Here is a 21,041-nt window from a genome sequence, read left to right as displayed (position 1 = left end):
ACACGGAGTCTGAGCTGGGGCTGGGCACTGACCTGAAGATGTTTCTGGAAAACCCGGACTCCAGAGCTGCTGCCTGGGTGGATCCTGAGCTGGCCCTAACGGTGAGCAAGGGCTTCCTGGTTGGGTTGACCGGCCACAGAGTGGGAGCGGTCCTCATTCATCTCCTAAGGACTGGCTGAGGGCCTGGTGACACGTGTAGATGACTTACACAATTGCCTTAAAATCGTACCTATGCACACGCCTGTAGTCCCAGGAACTAGGGAGACGGAGGCAGGAGGATCACGAGTTCAAATTTTGCCAACTTAATAAGAACCTATCTCAAAATAAAAAATGAAAAGGTGTGGGGTGTAGCTCAGAGGCAGAGCGCCCCGATCTCAATCCCCAGCACCGCAAAACACAAAGCAAAGGAGAAAAGCGAAAGGCACTCCATCTGCCACATGGATAGGGTGTTGTGATTTTGCCACTGTTAGCTCTGTGACTTGAAAAGTCCCTAAGCGTTGCTGAGTGGGGATAATCCTGACATCCAAATCAGATCATGCCGCAGGCAAGCCCTCTCACAGTTTATGACCCTGTGCAAATGGAACCCAGTTTTCCCTTGGCGATTAAAGAGAAGCCCTCTAAACTCTTAGCAAAACATTAGAATTATAACTACAATTTAAATGTGATTTAAAACTAAAGGAAGTTATACCAAAAGAAAAAAATTAAAAGTTCAGAGCTTTTATTATTTTTAAAGGTAAGAATTTTTAAAAGTTCAAAGTGATTTTAGTGAGTGTGTGAAGGCTTGGCCCATGTTCACGAGGAAGGTGACGCACTGTCACAGTCTATTTCACTTGTAGGTTCGTTTTCCTGAATGCAGCAGGTGGTGCCCCACCTCTGAGGGGTGAGGGGCGGGGGGCAGGACGCCCTCCAGCAGCACCCGCCTGGCCCTCAGGAGCCCTCTTACAGAGAAGTCCCTTTGACACACAAGAACTTTTAAATAAGTCCCCGGGAGCTTATAAACAAGGCTCTGCTGCTTGAAAATCCCGCAGGGGGAGGTGGGGGTGGGGGGAGTGGGGGTGGTCCCAGGCCCTCGCTTGCTGTGGATTGAAACAGACCCCGGTGAGTTTGGATGGTCAGTGAGTGGGGTCATGGAGAGAGCGAGGCAGGCATTATAGACTTCCTGGTGGCCTAAGAAGACAATCCTGTGAGCTTAAGGGATCAAATGAGCTTATAATATGTCCGGAATTATTATTTTTGGATGTCACGGTGGGGGATGGTATTATTCTACAACAGGCCCCAAACCCAGGCTTTTGGAAATGTGCACAGGGTCTCTGTCAGTTTAAATGTCTTGGAAAACACGTGTTTGGTGGAGGAGCTAAACAAATAATTGGAAATTGTTCTGTGGTTTTTAAACTTGACATTCAAAGAGATCTGCACACTTTAGCTTATGGGAGCTCTTGCCCTTCAGGGGTGAGGAAGCAGGAAGTCACAGTTTACAGAGAGCTGGGAAAAAACAGTCCCTCAAGAAAAGTGACAGATGGATCCCCTTTGTAACCCTGGGGCCCAAGATGGTCTTACTAGATCCACCCCCCACCCCTCACCCCACCCCTGTGGACTGTCATCAGGCCAGGGGCAGCATTTTCATGAACAGCCCTCTGCTGGGTTGGATCACATAAAGAGTGCCCTTCAGGTCCTAAGGACGGATGGGACAATGGGAAAGCACCCAGTGTGAATGCAGGCCTCTGCAGCAGGACCCAGAGTCAGCCCAGCACACGCAAGCAGATGCCTGATGGTCAGAGTCCAAACCCATTTCCCATGGGGCTAGGACGCTGCCCCTCAAAACATCCCCTTCCTTTACGGAAACAGTAGTCCTTAAAAATAACCGTGCAACCTCAGACCCGGGTGATTGGCACCTCACGGCTCAGAACATGGAGTGATGAAGGGCTCCATTCTGATTCTGGGAGGCTGCTGATGTCAAGTCAAGACAGACAAGACAAGACGTGGATCTGCTTTCCATCTCCCTGCTCAGATTGCAGAATATCTTGTGTTTTCCAACATCCAGGAAATATCAGTTAGAAATAGGGATAGAGCTTGATAAAATGATAGATTTGAGTTCATGCAAGTTCTTTCCTTAAAATGAGACATGCATTCCACTTGGTTTCAGGGGCTACAAAACACTGAATTTCTCACAACCTGGATGTCACACCTGGACTACAACATGATCTAAAGGCGCAGGAGGTCCATCACGTCCATGTGCATTTACCTGTTCTCAATAATTTCCTATTATGCAATTTAAAGAGTTCTGGGAGATGAGCAAATTAACTTGAGAAAAATTGCCGTGATCTCCCAGGAATGTGCCTCTCTAAGGACAACATTTATAATGCCAAGTTAATAATTTGCTGCTGAGCTTTTACCTTAAGTCTTTTCCCTCAAGGATAAAAATAGTCTTTGTTAAATAATTCAGATGTAAAATTGTGTTGCTGTTCATTTGTCACGGAATTGATTTTTCTATTGACTATTCACCCAAAGGTGAAAAGAGGCATCTACTGACATTTATGGAAATTAAAAGAGGGAAGTGTCTTGGCTGACTGAATAGTGAATTTTAGTGTTTCAATTGCAAATCCCATTTCTACTCAGTGCTAACAAGATGGTGGAGGGAAAAAATCAAAAATAAAATTCGAAAAAACATTGTGTAAAACCAAGGTACACCACAAGAAATCCTAAAAGTATGGCTTAGAACAGAACACAAATCAAGACCAAGTCTGGGCTTGAGGGCTGGTAGGTGTCACTCTTTCCCAAAGATCAAGAAAATGACCTGAAATTGGAAGCTGGCATTTGTGGTGACCTGACAAGTTGCATGCCTCCTAACTAGAGGACCCTCAGCACAGCCGGCCCCCAAGTTCACCACTGGGGGTTGTTTCTTCTGTTGCTTAAGGTTTAAATAAGCAGGAAACAGTCCTCAAAGCACATGTGGAAAGTCTTATTGACCACGAGAGTCGCTCTCCCTGGGTAGCGGGAGATTTTTATTTCTTACCCTATATGGATGCTTTGATGTCTTAGGAATTAAGAACTATTCTTTACCTTCATAAGAGGTAACACTGCATTGGGAAACATTTAGTAAAGCTTCAGTAGACATTTATTTGGACTTTTCATCTGATTTTAACTTCTTAAGTCAAATGGACTTGGATGAGTGCATGTAATTTTTCCCATGTTAACTAAAAGTTACAAAATAGAAACTTAATGATTGCACAGTTCACCAAATAATGTGTGCGGCATTGAGGATATGGATTTTTGTTTGAAATCTGTTCTCTGACCTTAATTCATTTAGAAAACACTGCAGTATCAGTACAAGTAACCAGCAGATTTTAGCAAAAATCGATAGCCCATATTTAGCACATGTTGACAGTAATGACATATTATTGTCACAGGGTCATGATGAAAACAGGGAATAGAAGGAAAAATAAATGTCTTTTATACCAGAAACATACAAATTAAGTACTAAAATCCCCTTTAAAATATTTTTCTTGGGATAATAGGTGAGGCATATTCCAAATGTAAGGAGGTCTGGCTGAGGACAATTAATCTTAGAGCTCTCCCTTCAAAGAATGTATGTTCCTCTCATTTGCTTGTTCAACAATCCTCAAGGACTCTGCCTTTCCATGTTGCTGTGCCTGGGCCTGTGATAGGAAGTCCTGTATCCTCTGGCCACATGGTTTATCCAGGCCCATCATCTCCCACAGACGTTGCGTGTCAACACAGAAGACACGTGCAGAGCATGCTCCGTAATTCTATTTCTCTCCCCCATTTGTGTGCCCGGGTGTAGAACCCACAGCCTAATGCAGTCCTTTGAGGTTCCCAGGGCCTTCTCCAATACCACGTTCATATTGCTTCATGTTCACGGAGCAATTTAATACAGGGTCACTCTGTGCATAGAAATATGTGAAATAATCAGGTTAAATAGTGTTAGCCTCATTAGAGATGTGGAAATTCATCTTCCAATCTCAAAGTCACCTGGCTAGGAAGTGGCATCCAGAAGGCAAAATCAGATACACGGAGTTCAGTCAACCCTGTAGGCACTGATGACACTATTCCAGGAAGTCCCCCTGCCTACTGCCCGGTTGACAAATGTGCTTAACTGGCGATGAAATGGATGTCACCAGGATGGATTCTGTAGGACTTAACAAGATGCACCAAATAACCCACTTCCTCAGGGAGCTCCGTGCACCTGAGCAACAAGACAGAAATCCACAGAGATGCAGCAAGTGCACCGCGTGGATAAGACAAGGATCCAGCGCTGTCACAAGGCAGTTCAGTGTTAATTCAGAGCAACTCAGGCAGTGATCACTGCTGCTGGGATGAAGAGGAGGCCGAGCACACTGAAAGACAGCAGGACACCTGCGGTGTGGGGTTTGCTCTGGATCCAGGGGGGAGGGGCACAAGAAGACGAAAGACTGCTGGTTTGAGTGGTGGCAGGACTGGGTCCACATTTGGTCACCTCTGTAGTTCCAGTTACACAACCACTGAGAGCAGAAAGCTGTGAGATGTGGCCTAGGATTTGAGAGCTGGCTTTGGAGCCATAGCAGAATTGTGGGTATGCGGGAGAGGAGGTGAGGGCAGGCATGAAAACAGGAGTAGGGGTCCAAACCACGAGTGCCAGGCCCCCTTGCAGGAGGACCAAGGATGTGAGGACACTCCCCACCTAGCCAAGTTGGCCAGCACCTTCATTTGCTTTGCTTTGCAGGACTCAATGTACCTGTTAATTTATTAAGTTCTCTAACATTTTCTAGAAACAGCATTCATGTGTTACTGTATTAAATATAATTAAATAAAAATAAGGAAACCATTCTTATGAAACCAGGTGCTAATATATCCCAGTCCAAGTGGATGTTAAAGTTCAGCCATCATTAGCAGAGGGGTGCAGAAGAGCAAGCCCTGGGCTGCAGGCTCATTGCTGGCTGGAAAGAGTCTCCTCTCTTTTCCGTCGCGATTTTCCCATGTTTCCTTCAGCATCACCAACTTGGAACTGAAGGTAAGCAATTCTTGACAGTCACTAAAAGCACTTAAGGTCCTGAAAGTCTCAGAACATTCCTTGGGGGGCCAGAGTGCCCTGGGGGTTGACCTTGTTACAGAGGGAAAGAAATTCATTGATCTTTGGAAGGGAATTTTGAAGAGTTATAAACTTTATTCTCACATGTGGAAAACTTTGTGCATGAATGAATGCATGTGTGGGGTGTGTGTGTATGTGTGTGTGTGTGTGTGTGTGTGTGTGTGTGTGTGAGAGAGAGAGAGAGAGAGAGAGAAAGAGAGAGAGAGAGAGAGAGAGAGAGAGAGAGAGAGAAGTGTGAGCTGGGAGTACTACTGTTCATCATTTTCTATTAAAACTTCTGATAAGCAGTATTCCAATAATCCTAACATTGGAAGATATGAATAAGCATCATTTTCACTAACTTAAAAGAGTAATTAAGGATTCTAAATAATGGAGATTAAGTTAAGCTAATAAACTTCTACATTTAATAACGTTCAGCAGCAGCGATAAAATAGTCACCCAGACAAATGTGAAGAGGACCAGGGGGCCACCCAGTTCACTCTGCCGGCAGCTGGACACAGAGGCGGTCAGTGGCTGTTCACACTAAGGTAAGGCCAGAGCCCGTGAGTGGATGCCTTCCATGTGCCTTGAGCGCGCCCGGCCTCCTCCTGGTTCCTGCGGGACTCGTGTGGCGCTCTGGGATGGAGGACCCCAGGTGGGCAAGGGAGTCTGTGCCGCTGCAGCGGGAGCCGGGGCCCCTGGCTGTGGCTCCCAGTGCAGTGGCTGGTCCCCTCCCGTGACTGCTCCTGCTCCCGCTCCCACCCAGAGAAACCTGGTCTCCTCCGTTCCTGAGAAGAGGAGGGAGGGGTTTGGCAGGCGCAGCAGCTGCTGCTGGGACCTCAGGGTGTCTTCGAGTCCCTTCAAGACACAGCACTCTCCTGGGGGCCAAAGGGATGAAGGGAAGGAAGAGGTGTGAGGGGGATGAAGGGAGAGAGCACAGGGCGTGCCAAGGAGGAGTGAGAGCGGGCTGCTGATCAAGGCTTCCTCCCAAATGGGTGACAGGAATCCCCGGTGAGTGCGTGGAATCAGTCTACGCCCACTTGGGCTTCAAACTCTGGGCGTTTTATATCATTGACTTTATGACACTTTCCAACATCACGGTTCATCTGTTGTAGAACCAGTTTCTGACAGAGTCAGAAATACACAATGACAGTGTCAAATACGAATGCAGTCAGAGAAATCGGGGAAGAGCCAGACCTACCAGGTCCACCAGGTCACAAAAGAGATCCCGCACCACAGTGAGTGGGTGATATCGCCCCACAAGGGGGGCCTTTCTGTTATCTGAGCCCCAATTTTGCTTTCAAATTGTCAGGAAATATGGACTCCGGCTTCTGGAGTCTTCTTTCTCATCCCTAGGTGTAAGCAGGAAAAGAGGAACACGTCTAATACTTCCCACTCACAGACAAGGCAAGTGTTACCCTCTGCTTTCATTCTGAACAGTCAGGGTTGAAGAAAGCCAGCCACAACAGACGTTTTAGAAGTAGCCTCTTGCTCCCACTTAGAAGTGAAAACTTCCACTTTCTGAGACTCAACACTTACAACTAATGGTCATTTCAACTCAGCTTACACGCTGTACCGGCAGAGAGGTTTCACCCGGCCACCTGGCCCTCCTGCAGTTCAGGCACACCCTCCACCTGGGAGGCTCCCCTGGACCCCAGCACGGGGCACCCTGACCTCTGCCCTGCCTCTCTGCTCCTCGCCGCTTTCCTCCTGATTTACAGCTGCAACTCCACCCTATCATCCTCCACCCGCTCTGGACTCTCCCATCCGGCCAACCCCATTTGGCATTTGTTTTCCCTGTTTTATCACCTTACGGTGCATCCTATGTTTTACCTAAACATGGCTTATTTGCTTTCTCATGCCAGAATTTACCTTCCACAAGGGCAAGGATGTTTGTTTTGCAGACCAAGGTCTTGTGAGTGCCCACACCTGTGCCTGGCATAGGTAGGCTCTCCACAGGTATTTGTAGGTGAACCAGTGAATGAACAAATCTCTGAAAATTCAATTTTATGCAGTCCATTCTCGTGGAATTCAGAATGCCAGGCACACCCTGCCATACGCTTTGCTGTCTCACGCGACATAGGTACTGTGCACATGTAACTGTGGAGTTACCCACAGGAAAGCCATGTGTATTGTTCTTTTTGGACAATGTAAGGAATCTTCCCGAGTTGGCATGTGACTTTCAAGTTACATAACTTTTGAAGTCAGTCAGCACATGAAATGTGACTCCGCTCAAATCCTCTCTAGAGATGCAGCTGCCTGCAGCCCTGCTTGCCAAGTTCACTGGGGTGTTTGAACCTGGGCTGGGGCGGGAGAGGTTCAGGAGAGTGAGGTCATGTGGTGCCTGTCTGCTTCTCTTCACTCTCCTGGGGCTGCCACCGGCCGACGGTTCCACTGAGCAGCAATCTGTCAAGTGAATACGTTTGTGACACAGAAGACACGAAGCTGCATTTGGTGCACTCACTACAAGTTCAAGAGTCCATCGGGCTCTTCACACACACACACACACACACACACACTCACATGTCATACCACAAAATAAGTCGCACAGAGAAACAGAGTTGTGGGAGCAACACGATAGAGGCAGGCTCAGGGAGCCCTGGAGAGAGGGAGATCCCGAAGGAGAGCCGGGGAGTCGTGGGTAAGCATGGACACCCCTGCTGGCAGCCTGCGCCCTTCTGCGTTAGGACGGAGTCACAGCCACGGCCTTACGCTGACACGTGTGCAGCCATGGACGCTCTACAGAAAACTGTAAAATTCCACCCTGACTTACATCGATCGTACGAGAAAAGTCCAGGAAGCTTAGACCCTACAGGTTACAAAATTAAACAGAACTTACAGAAAAAAATACAGAGGGGCATAACTTTGTGGCAGGCAGCTGGGTAAGAAGGGCTTTCGTTTCCTTTTAAGTACATACACAGGAGGTTTTCTTAAACAGAATGAGAGCCAGACCCCGACTGCGAGGGCCCATCGGTGTGACTACAGGAACATTGTAAACGCGCACGGGACACTGTGGAAACCAGATGAAGACGCATGAGCCCACTGCAGCCGAGCCCCCAGGTTACAGCAGGACCTGGGGAAGTGCAAACACTGCTGTCTGAGGATCAGAAAGGCAGGCCAACACATCAGGTCCTGGAGGGCCACCTGGGAGAACAATGGCAGGCCCCGGTTTAACTCTAAGAGAATTCCTGGAGGAGACCCTTCGGCTGACACTAAAGCTGGCTGGAGGGAAACTCGGGTCTGCAGAGAGGAGGAGCGCAGGAGCACCGACCAGGGACTGAGAGCTGCAGGCCAACCCTTCTCTCCTTGTGTGGAGGTTGAGGGGCCCGTGCTGCGGCTGACTGTAAACAGGTGGCAACTACACACGTCTTTGGCCATCACCAAAGCAACCGCACACACCCAGGAGCCAAGAGGGCAGTGGGTAAGCCAGGCGGAACATTCCAGAGCTTTCAGGTATCCAAGAGGAAGTCATCAGAGGGAAACTAGCAGTGGGACAGACGGGAAGCATGACAGGGACTTCTGAATCCACCTCTATCCATGATCACATCACATGTAAACAAAAACGGCCCATCCAAAGCTCATCCGACGGAACAAAAACCAACAAGAGCCACCTGTATGCCACCTCCAACAAACCCCGTCAATTACAGAGACCAAGACTTTCAAAGTCGAAGGTGGAGTTGTGAAGGGAGGGGATGGAAGGTCCTCAGGTTCCATGGTGATGGTGGCCACGACTCCAGAAGCCCACCAGCACACACTGGGTGGCACAGGAAGAGCATCTCACAGAGCCCTGGGAAAGAAATGAAGGCACTCTGTGTAGATGACGGTCAACAGAATGACAAGCGTCTGTCTTCACACAGACAAGAGAACTCAGAAAGAGGAGTGTCATGGATGAAGAAGTAAGTGCTTCACCAGGGTCCTGATGATCCTCATGCCCACGACATCCAACAGCACTTCTACCCTCCTGGGGCAGATGCTGGGGAAAGAAACTGAAGCCAAAGCTAGACTCCTGGGCTCTTCTACCAGCGATGGGCAGGGAAAGGAGAGAGGAAATCAGCAAGAACATAGAACGGAATGCCATCAATTACCATGACCTGATGGATGTTTCTAGAACACTTTGCCCGGTGACTGCACAACACACACTCTCTTCAAAAGCACGTTCCACAAGGAGAAACCTCCCTGGGCCATAAAACAAGTCCTGAAATTTAAGAAAACTGTATCCCACAAGGCATTTTCTCAGATCATACCAAAATCACACCAGAAATCAGTAGCAGAACGTTATCGGAAAACTACCAGCTTTCTGGAAAGTAGGCAACACTGGTCCAGGAGAAAGCCCCAAGGGAAAGTTGAAAATATTGTGAATTGAATGAAAATGGAAATAAGATACATCAAAAGTGGTAGGATTAGCTAATACAGTGTTCCCATAAAAAACTGCAACATTTTACTTTCATAGAAAAAAACAGAACACCTCAAATCAATGATCTCTGCTACCTACTTAAGAAACCAGAAAAAGAGAAGAAATCGTAAACAGGAAAACAGAAATCAATGGAACAGCAAAGAAACAGAGAAAATCAATAAAATCAAAAGATAGTTTTTTAAAAGATCAATAAAAGTGATAAACTTCCAGCTAAACTGATCAGAAAAAAACAAAATAAGCAAAGTGTTTGCCAAGCAGGAAGCTAGAAAGGAATGTTATCCAGAATATTAAAGAATTCCTAAAACCATCAAGAAAGTCCCCCAGAGCCATCAGGAAACAGGAAAGGAACGTGCGGGGAGTCGCAGGTCCAAGGCACTGACAGCAGCCAGGAATGCGCACCTCCTGGTGTCCGGGGCACAGTGGTGAGGAAGTAAAATGAATCATCAAGCCGAGCACCACCAGAAATGGGAAGCCCTGTTCCCGCTCACAGGTGTGAGACACTGGAGCTTCTGGGCAGGCTCTGGCAACAGCCACCTGCTCAGAATGTCCACACCCAGCAGCAGCTCAGCCCTCCCCTTTCAGGGCAGCTCTGGACGTTGCTCCCGCCACCCATTTGGCCATCAGGAGAGAGGCATTTTCACTGGGTCACAGCGACATGGCAATCTGGCTCTTCTCCTTTCCCCTCCACTGTGTCACATCGTTGACACGCTGTTCTGAAGGAAAGCACTGCCCACGTTTGCAGAAAACTTGCTTTTGAGAAAAGCTTGAGTGCAGGAGGTGAACTCACACCTGGAGAGTGTGGCTGACAGTCACTAGCATCACCCGTCTCCGGGCATCTTCCATGAGGATACTTGATTAGGTTGTGCATGGACCACACACAACAGATCCCAAGTCCAGCTGCCTGTCCGACATGAAGGAGACAACCAGGGCTCCCTGTGGCAGTGGTGCCTCCCCTGAGATTGGGAGTGGCCAGGGAGGGGCATGACATCAGAAACTCCTCCCACCATGGCCCCTCAACTCCAAGGCTTGTGCATTTCACCTAGAACTAATTAATTCTCACCGTAAAACACCCAATGAGAGCACCTGATTCAAGATGGAAAAGATAAACCATCTGGGGCTGGCGTTGGGTTGTGGCACAGCTGTAAAGCGCTTGGCTAGCACGTGCGAGATGCTGGGTTTGATGCTCAGCACCACATAAAAATAAATAAAATAAAGGTATTGTGTCCAGCTATATATATAATATATATAATATATCATATTTATATACGATAAACCATCTTGATAAACCATCTTTTGTGGTTTGGATATGAGGTATCCCCCAAAAGCTCACATGTGAGGCAATGCAAGAGGGTTCAGAGAAGAAATGATGGGGTTGTTGAGAGGCTTAACCTAATCAGTGAATTGATCTCTGATGGGATTAACTGAGTGGTGACTGGAGGCAGGTGAGGTGTGTGTGCAGGATGTGGGAATTAGGGCATGGCTGTGGGGTATATATTTGTATCTGGAGAGTGGAGTCTCTCTCTCTGCTTCCTCATCACTGTGATGTGAGCTGCTTCCTTCTGCCGCCCTCTCCCACCATGCTGTTCAGCCTCACCTCTAGCCCTGAGGAATGGAGCTGGCCTTCAAGGGACCAAGACCTCTGAAACTGTGAGCGCTCAAATAAACTCTTCCTCCTCTATAACTGTGCTGGTCAGGTCCTTTAGTCACAGCAGTGAAAAGGCTAAAACAAAAATTGGTACTGAGAAGTGGGGTTGTTGCTGTGATTAACCTGACCATGTGGTTTAGAAGCTTTTTGAGCATTTTGGCACTGGTAGGAGGAATTTTGAGATTTAGCAGTGCTGGATAGAAATGCTTTAGATTGTTATAAGCAGAGATTAATGGCCAATTGTGGTGGGAGCTCAGAAGACCCGGATGCTGATAGGACTGTGGTCAGTGACAGGGCTCAGAAAAGGACTCTATTGGAATTTGGAGTAGAGGCCATTTGTATTGTGTTCTGGCTGGAAGCTGTCTGCAGTTTGCCTGTGTCCTGAGACTTTCTCTGAAGCTGATTTTAAAAGTGATGGACTTCTTAGTCTGACAGAAGAAATTTCTAGGCAGCATAGCATTCAGGCGGTAGGAGGGGTATTGCTGGGGGTTTTTACCAAATTTATTGTGATAATCAGGAGAAGAAAGCAAGGCATGGACTTGAAAAGCTGGAGTGGAACAGGGCTAAGGAAGTTGCAGCTGTTAAAGACATTTCTACCCACTACAGCAATGCTAAAGACTTTGCCCAGAGACAGTAAGAAAGAGGGCTTGAGGGCATCTCAGGAGCTGGCAAGATCACACCTGTCTCAAACTCTGGGGAGTAAAGGTGAGGATCCTCTTGAGAAGAGACCAGTGGAGAGCCCTTCTTCCACAAGGGGCCCAGGAAGTTTTTTTCAACAGGCTCAGCCACCCAGACACTCAGAGGCTGCTGCAGCCAGGGTGCCCGAGATGGTGGCAGACCCTGGTGTCTACCACGTGGTGCTGGTTCTGCAGGAATGAAGGATGCTGGAGTTAGGGGTTCACGGAGGCTCCCACCAAGATTTCAAAGGAAGACCTGCGAGGCCAAACAAAGTACATCAGGGTCAGGGTCCTTACAGACGCCCGCTGAGGAGTCGAGGTGTGGAGATGTGAGGAGGAAGCCACAGTGGAGACCCCTGAGATTAAGAAATGCCAGTATGTGGGGCATTATCCTGGGAAAGCTGGAGGAGTCGAGCAGAGACAAGCCCACTGAGAGACCACTGGAGCCTGCAAGGCCACCGGGCAGGTCTACCCGAGCCCTTTGGAGACAGCATCATGATGCCTTGTGCTCCAGATGCAGGACACAGGACTGCAGGACCTGTTTGCCCAGCTGGGTTTCCGTCTTGCTTTGGTCTCATCCCTTACTTCTATGCCCCTATTTTTGTAAATGGAAATGTGTGCTCAGTACCTTTATATGTTGTAAATTTGTAAAATGCTTTTAATTTTATAGGAGCTCACATGTGAGATTGCCTTGAGTTTCAGAGAAGACTTTGGACTTGAACTGTGGACAATCCCAGAACTGTTGAGGGCATGGTGACTCTTGGAAATGGACTAAATGTATGTTGCATTGTCAGATAAATGAGAGCTTTGGGGGATGGGAGTGGAATGTTACGGTTTGGATGTGAGTGTCCCCCAAAAGCTCAAGTGTGAGACAACGCAAGAAGGTTCTGAGGAAAAATGCTGGGGTTGTGACAGTCAGTCAGTGAATTGATACCTGATTGGATTAACTGGGTGGTGACTGGAGACACGAGGGGTATGGTTGAAGTGGTTAATTGGGGGTATATTTTATATCTGGAGAGCAGAGTCTCTTCCTGAGGACGGTTATGTGAGCTGCGTCCCTCTGCCACCCCCTCCCACCCTAATGTTCAGCCTCACCTCTAGCAGGGAGGAATGAAGCCAGCCTTCTATGGACTAAGACCTCTCAAACTATGAGCCCTCAAATAAACTCTTCGTCCTCAGCAGTGAAAAAGCTGACTAAACACCATCCCAACAACATAATAACCATTTCCAGAATAATCCAGTAATCTGGAGAGCAGCCCATTTTTTTAACCTATTAAGGGGATGCCCAGCACTGGCTAGTTTTCATGGGTAGAACAGGATTAGGGACATAACTCTGCTTAGTCAAAGTCTGGCATGGAGAAGGTGCTGTGCTAACCACAGGACAATGATGCATTCCTCTGTGGCAGGATGGAGTCAAGAATTCAAATACTGTGCTTAAAAATCTAGCTCGAAACCTCACACAACAAAACAGCAAGACACACTGTAGCTGGCTGTTTCACCACCTGCTGTGTTTTTCCATAAAGGCATACCAGCACATAATAGAATTCCGCTTCAAACGACACACAGGATAGGTTCTATCAAATCCCAGTTAGCCGTTGGGTTCTGTTGGTACTATACGATCTCCTACCTATTTTAGGTAACATCCGCTATGTCCCATTCAGAACTGGTGTTCAGGATACAGACCCTGGGAGAGGGGAACGTCATGATAACCATGACAGGCATTTCTCTGAACTTTCACGCCTGCAGGCAACATGCTAGGCGTGCCACACATATTCTTTAAATAACCTGAAAAATACTTGCTGTTTTCTATGCCCACATGTTAACGGACGTGGGATTCTTCTTCAGTTCTTTTTCTCCTCTTTCTTTAATTTGAATAATTTAATCCACATACTATTGAATGAAGTCAGCAGGACTACACATATCTTCCAGCTGCGTCCCTCTCTCCTGCACAGATGCCTGCTAACTGCGGGTTGCCCATCTGGAAGCGGAGTGTGTGCAGGTACCACGAGGCCATTTTCTTCTTTAGTAAAAATCAGCCACTACTCTGATTTCTCACTCTTTCAATGTTTCTTATGATTGAATTCTCCTTATTGATAAGAGTCAATTAGAAGCACAGCATTTTAATATACCATATATATGTATATAATAATGGAAAAGAATAAATATAGAATTTTTAAATTAAATTAAAATGTTCAAATTTTTTATTTTCCAAATTTCTATACAGGACTTGCCCTTTCCCTGTTGAAAATTCTCCTGTTTGACTCAGACCTTCAAACTAACTTGCCACCTACGTTTCCTGCGGTTAACAGGTGAATCGCCAGTGAAGACCACTGGTCCTCGGAAGACCCAGGTGTGTGACAGAGTCTTCACCTGAGGCCTCCTCTGTTCACAGCTCAGATGATGATAGATAGATGACAGACAGACGGGTAGGTGGACAGAGAGAGATAATAGGCAAGTAGCTGATAGATGATAAGTGGATCCTTCGGAGAGGATCATCCACTTGCTGTTCCCTGGTATTATTTCATCTAGCACACAGTTTGTTTTGATTCCATCTGATAAAGTATGTAGATCAATCCATATGAGAAAAAGAGAATATAGAAAAGTATTGGATTTATTGAGTAGCCTGCAACTCTTAATTTTGTTGATATGTGACATTACAAGGAGGTTTCTTTAATGGTTTGGTAAAACCAACCACAGAGCTATTTGTTTCTGGATGTGGATCAGCTGTACCTGGATCATATTATGGCTGTCACCGGCAGCTATATCAGTGGTGGGTTACATATTTATTAATATCTTGGGCACTGGATCACCACTGTTTTAGCGAAGACTATCAGTGATTCTAGTGATGAATATTTGAATGTAACCGATATTCACAATAACTTCATTCTTTCAAAAAGCAAATTTTTAAAGTTTGAGAAGAAATATGATAAATGCCCAAAATGAAAATGAAAGCTCATGACGTGGGCAGCATTGCCACAGGGGCAGGCAGCTGAGGAAACCAAGATGCAAGGCCAGGCTGGTCAAGCTAATGGTCAGTTAAAGGCACATCAGCCCCGCTCAGAAGAACCAAAGGAAACACCTCATCTTTCAGCGTCAATAGTGGAACCCCGCACAGGCCTGTAAGCGGCAAGGCTTCTGCTGAGGGTGTGCAGAGGCAGTAGGTTTGATCCATGCCCTTCTGCCTCCCCGTTGTTTTGCCCCATCCCTCCCCCAGCTTTCATGCTATGGCTCTATTTATAATCCTGCGTCAGGTTCCCGGGCTCCGTGAGTCAGCAGAGGGATGTGCTCACAGCAGAGAGCAAAAAGCCATCCTGGGATGGAGATATGGTATGTCACTCACTGTGGAGTCCATTCCCCCAACTTCCAAGTACATTGTGCCAAATAGCACAAACTTTCAAAAAACTCCTAAGATTTAAGTAGATAGATGTCACATTGTTTCTGTAAATGCTAATTTCAAAACCAACTCAAGATACTTCTCCAACCTATGAGATTTCAGATTTGAGAACCAGTGTGTGGAATTCCATGATGTCATATGTTCACTGTTGGTGGTATTTATGCCCATGCTGCAGAAGGTCATGGATATTTATCATGGTTCACAGGATGGACCTACTGAGCCTTCTATATAAGGACCACATGGGCACAGCTGCTTTTATGACTCAGTTACTACCCCAACTTACACTATTTTTGACTACTTTTAATAAACTCATTTTTTACTACTTTCATGCAAAGACTTATATTTGGCAAGTTAATAAAAGGTTATGATGGAATACAACATAAACTGTATTTTCTGTGTGTTGTTATCTCAATAAAAGAAACAACAACCATTTATCAAGGCTCTGCTCCTATTATAAAGTGTTCTACACCATATTAAAAATAAATGAAAAAAATAAATATCAATGAAGAGTCTATACACTTAGGATAAAACAATACTTCTTGAATGTAACATGGATTTGATAAGTAATAACAATTAAATTAGTGTTTCAGACAGAATTCTTCTCTGCAAGCAACAGAACTAACTCTGGACATCTCCAGCAGATGGAAGTTGGAGGAAAGGTGGGTAGATGGGCTGGTGGAAGAGACGCCAGGCAGCAGAGGCACTCTGACAAACACTGCTGTCGCTGGGTGGAGCCCCAGATCTGCACTGTCCCCACCCAAGGCGCCACGTCCATTCTGTTCGTCCCTTATATCTCACCACACATCCTTGGTAGGTAGGCTGAGCCTATCTCCAGTACCTGTCCAGCTGTCAGAGGAGAAGTAGGAGGGGACAGCTCTCCCTTTACATCTTCACTGTGGTGGGTAAGAAACTGAAAAGTGAGACCAACAGCCAAAACACCAAATCACAAACCACCAAGAAGGCTGCTTAGTCTTTTATCTTGACCCCAAAATTTTTTCATAAATTCACATTTATGAAAGATGACTCCTCCATTCCTTTTAGTGGCTCATGGCTAGTTCATTCCAGAAACAGGGTGCACGAGCGGACATCCACCCAGCCTCAGTGAACTTTCTGGGTGATCCTACGCACAGCACGACATCTCTCTCCTCTCATCTACAATAATGCCCGTGCATGTCACGGCTCCTTAAAAGGATGCCATTAAATGATAGCCGGGTACAGCCCTGACGTCCTCAGAGAGGGATTCAATTCTTGTTCCCTATTTGGCTTCACTGCTCTAGGACCAACGCATCCAGGACTGACTTTCTTCATGAAATCTCTGTTGAATTCCATTGCTGGAAAACCTGCCTCTCTGTGTCTAACTTGCCCTATAAACGCCTCACGAGAGAGCTTCTGGAAGATGTGTGGCCTCTGGATCTCAGGGTCACATCACTCTCCCAGTGTATCGGCCCTGAAGAACCTGTCCTCGAGGGTGAGGTCGCAATCTGCATGGAAGAGAAGCATGGCCTTCCACTTACTCGGGGAAGGAAAGTACGTAAGATGACCAGCAGCTTCTGCATCATCAGAGGAGTCGGCCTCGGAAAACGGGCCCCTTCAAAACCCAGAGAAAACGAGTCTTTTCCCATCTCTCCTTACTTCTCAGGCAAATCCCTGAAAGATTGGGAGGAAACGTTCCTCAAAATCACTCCTTTTCCCTATGAACCACACTGTAGTGGAAGCCCTGGAAAAGATGGCGGATGGCCTACCGTGCTGTGAGCTGGAGGAGTCAACTCCACAGTAAAAACCCAACCCGTCTCGCCACGAGTAGGTTCCTCTGTGAATGATCACAGAGTAGATGCATCTCCAAGGAGCACAGGGGACAGCAGGACACTCCCTTACTACCACCAGCATTTTCTCGCTAGTTCAGCGTCCAGACATCAGCACAAGTGGTTCTAGCAGATTGCACACTCTAAGACTGAAATCACTGATTTCCTCAGGACTTCATCAGTGTTATCTGGGAAATCTCAGCTGGCAATGTGGCCACGCCTACCTAATTCCAGATATCCTGATGATTACTAGCTGGACAGTTGATTTCACGGGAACATGTGGATTCTCAGCTGAGACATTTTCAGCTTCTATGTAGATGCTTGACATGATACAAACTGTACTGGAACTTCATCGAAGCTGAGAATCCTGTTGCTAAAGCAACAGTATTTTAATGTGTTGATAATAAGCGCCCTAATTGTTGGGTCGGGCAGCACCCTAAATGCAAGGCCACATCATTTTAAAAGATAATTATTAAAAGTAGGACTTAAAAATCAACATTAAGAGAAAAGAACACCCTATTACATAAATTTTTCATATTTCAAAAAATGCTCATGTCTTTGTTTTCTCTTGAATAAACCTTATTTGGTGACATTTTTAGGGCCAACCACCACGAGTGTGGACATGAGATCCATGAGCTGCACAAACAGCGATGTGAGTTGTGCTCTCACGCGATGCATGGAGCTCCCGTCCTGTGCTGTGGCCCAGACGGGGCTGGACTGCATGGAGCCTGTGGGGCTGAATGGCCGGCCACAGGGCTTCGAGTTGTCCATGCTGCGGCCACTTCCCGCTGCCTATTTTAGCTGATGTCAAATTCAGAAAATATTGTCATTTAGCAGTTGTGAGATCACCGTCACCTAAAACATCCATGATGTTTTACTTTAAAATATTTATTGATTTTTACGGGGTTTGGATATTCTCTCTATTTTTTTCTGCAAGCAGAAACCTGGAGTGAGTAGGGAGAGAGGAGGGAAGTTGGGTTGAAGAGCTTAGGGCAGAGGAGGGGAAAAGTGAGCTCCGGGTCACAACATGCTGAAAGTGGAGTGGACACGCGGCACTCTACCTGAGTCGTGTGGCTGTCCCGGTGCCTCTGGAGCGACGGCGTGGCCGTGCCACTCACACTCAGCCGTGAGTACCGGTCCTCTTCAGGCGAGCCTGCGGAGCACAGCACAAAGCCCTGTTCAGTGGCGTCTCCCTCCCCACCTGAAGCAACCTCTTCAGCACTGGACCAAGCCGCCCTCGTTAGGGTTCCGGGCTTGAAACGTCAGTGAGCGCTCACTGAGTACGGAGTTTCCCGCTGAGTGTGGGACACAGTGTGTTGCCACAGTTGCACACACTGTGGAAATACACCAGCAGGACAGAGAAGATGTAATGAAGAAATGAGTCACCGTGTCACAAGGGAGCCCTGGAGGGAGGGGACAGAGGGACTTCTCTACTGAGGAGAATTTGAAGCAGCGTTGATGGGGGAAGGGCCAGAGAAGAGTAGTCCACCTGGATTCTGGAAAAGGCTCTTGAGAGGCAGCAGGGAGGGAGAGCAGGAAATGGAGAGGACACCAAGTGTGTGTGTCTGCTGAGTCCACGGGTCACAGGTCATTTTGTCCACAGCTAAAGATGCACCATGGATTGGAATCCAGGGAATTTTAACAGCACCACCCCCGCTGCCCGCCGCCAAAGGCATAGAAGTAATCCTGCGGCCCCAAAGGACTTTGTTATCTCTCACATTTCTCCACTCGGCACTGGTGAGACTGTCCTATGCATTGAGGGTGTTGAGCAGTGTCCCTGGCCTCTACCTACTACTTGTCAGTAGCACTCAACTCAAAACTTCGGTGTTCCCATTGCTAGGTGCACCTTGGGAACCCATCTGTCTGCCTGCAAGGTTGGGAACCATGGTGATAGGGACCCCCTGCATTGCCAGAAGTGACTTGGTTAATAAAGAGGACCGGATAAAAGGAGCAATAACTATCCACTGGAATGAATTCAACCAGAGAACTTTAAGTACCAAAGCAATTACTCCTCTCGTCTGAAAGCATCATTAACTACATGGTTTAATTGATTAAACATATACATGATTCCTAAATTAAAAACCATTAGAAAATCACTGCACGTTGTTCCAGTTACAGGAGACAGGTAGTTCCTCAGGGAAGTCCATGCGAGCCTATCGGCATCTAACAAGGCCTGCCGACTGACCTGGCTAAACGTACAAACACCTCCTCGTGAAGGCTGACTTCACTGGGCAGGGTAAGTCACAGTTGCCCCTGGACCTGAGACACCTCAAGAGCCTGGTGCTGGAGAAAGGGCCCTTGCCATAAGCAGTGGCAACATCCCCCGCTGGCAAGGGGGCCTACTGTATTTAGATACTGGCAGCAGAAGGTAGGAAAGGGTGCAGCCCAGCAGTTAGTGTTGAGCAATCCAGAACCCAGACAGGTGGAAGGGAGCCTGGGGCCTAACCTGGTGCACAAGTGGGAAATCCAGGCACGAAAACAGGAAAGGGCTTGGGGTTCTGTGAGAGGCTCCCTCTTAGAGGGGGATGAGGGACCGAGGGGCAGGCAGGCCGGTCCACCACTAGGACACATGTCTAGCTCACCTGGCATCTTACTGAGACAGGGGATCTGAGGCAGGAGAAGGAAAACATGATCAAGTTTCCAAAACTGAATTATAAATTAGATGTTTTCTCTTAGAATCAAAACAGAAAGTCAGTTTAGATTATAAAAACAAAAACCCAGAACCTAATCAATAGCACATGTGCATTACCCGGGATCGATTAGATAAAATGAGGAATTATTTATGAACATCCTCTGAATAACCGAGAAACACCGTGGCGAGGAAGTCTCCCCTGATGAGAAGCTCCTATCTTACTGGGAGTGACACGCAGCCCGAGCACCACAGGGGACTGCGGGTCCACAGGGTACAGGTTCCACAGGTGCGTTCTGCCGGCAGGGACTCACAAAGCCCTGTGGTTGCTGCAAGCCGCCTGGAGAGGGGAGAATGCGAAAGGAGGAGCGGGCTGGGGAGACCCACCTGGTGGGAGGGAAAGGAGAACATGCAGCGAAGCTCAAGGTTGCCCCAGGCCAGGGGAGGGAACCAGTGATTGTTCTGGAAGTAAAGCAGGCCAGGGGTTCAGAGGGTTTGCAGAAGATTCTACAGGAGAGTGACTGACTGTGTTCTGGAGACAAGAGAGGGCACTGCAGACTTCTGAGAAGAGAGGGACAGCACTGCATTGAAGCTGAGTTCAGTCCCCACCTGCTACAGTCTGGAACCTGCGGCCAACTCAACAGGGCAACAGCTGGCGCAGGGCTGAGCAGGTGCACAGGTGGAGACGCAGCCAGGTGAGGGCCCAGGGCAGGAGGTGGAAGTGCACATGAGAAGGGTCTCCTCCAAGAGGAGGAGTGGAGAGGAGCCCTGGGCAGGAGACGCCTGGCCTGGCGGAAATCCTTGCTGCTTCCAGCAGATAAAGGGGGCGCCCGGGCCCGTGAGCCGGTGTGGGGGAACTGGAAGCTTGATCTCTAACAGCCTTGAGGGTCCACAAGTAGAGGAAGGGCTGCTCTGAGGGCGGCAAATCAGACCTCCCGGGACACAAAGAGGAAGGGCTGGGACATGCTCCTTCTGGCCCCAGAGTTCTGGGTGCTCTCCACAGGCTCAAGGAAGGGAGAAGCTCCTGTCACGCAGTCCACACACCTGCCCAGGGGTGCACAGAAGCCCCTGAGGTGGAGGGGAGCCGGGTGAACTGTGAGGGTGGGCGGCCCTGGGCGGTGTGTGCCGAGCCAGTCAGAATCTGGTAGTCCCTGTCTGTCACTCTGTAGGACCCATGTTGTCCAGTCCACAACTACGGGGTGTGGGCCCCCTTTTCACATCCTCGTGGCTCACCACGGCTCTGATCTCGAAGACTCTCCTCTCGTTTCCATGAGATTGACAGCTGTGGTCTCTCTTGACATCCTGTTCTGTGCGTCCATTTCTGCTCTTCTCAGAGTTTGAACATTCTCAGCCAGATGTTCCTTCTCCTCCCTCTTCAGCGCCACAAATACCCCCCATGTGTCCAGCCTCGTTGA

General features: G+C 47.8%; 1 protein-coding gene across 4 annotated transcripts in view; it reads right to left on the bottom strand.

Moving 5' to 3' along the window:
* Myo16 (myosin XVI) overlaps positions 1 to 21,041 on the bottom strand; it is a 524,759-nt gene that overhangs the window by 8,506 nt on the left and 495,212 nt on the right. For 3 of the 4 annotated variants that reach the window (XM_078016333.1, XM_078016331.1, XM_078016332.1), the window contains exon 34: positions 18,059 to 18,150. The exons of the other annotated variant lie outside the window; for it this stretch is intronic. In XM_078016333.1, the coding sequence (XP_077872459.1) occupies positions 18,059 to 18,150 (92 nt within the window). The remainder of the gene's footprint in view (positions 1 to 18,058; positions 18,151 to 21,041) is intronic. 4 annotated transcript variants of the gene reach the window in all.

The sequence above is a fragment of the Ictidomys tridecemlineatus genome, chromosome 6 (genome assembly GCF_052094955.1).
Source record: "Ictidomys tridecemlineatus isolate mIctTri1 chromosome 6, mIctTri1.hap1, whole genome shotgun sequence".
NCBI classification, from domain to species: Eukaryota; Metazoa; Chordata; class Mammalia; order Rodentia; family Sciuridae; genus Ictidomys; species Ictidomys tridecemlineatus.
The sequence above is the reverse complement of the archived record's forward strand: the minus strand, read 5'-3'. Positions and strand labels throughout refer to the sequence as shown.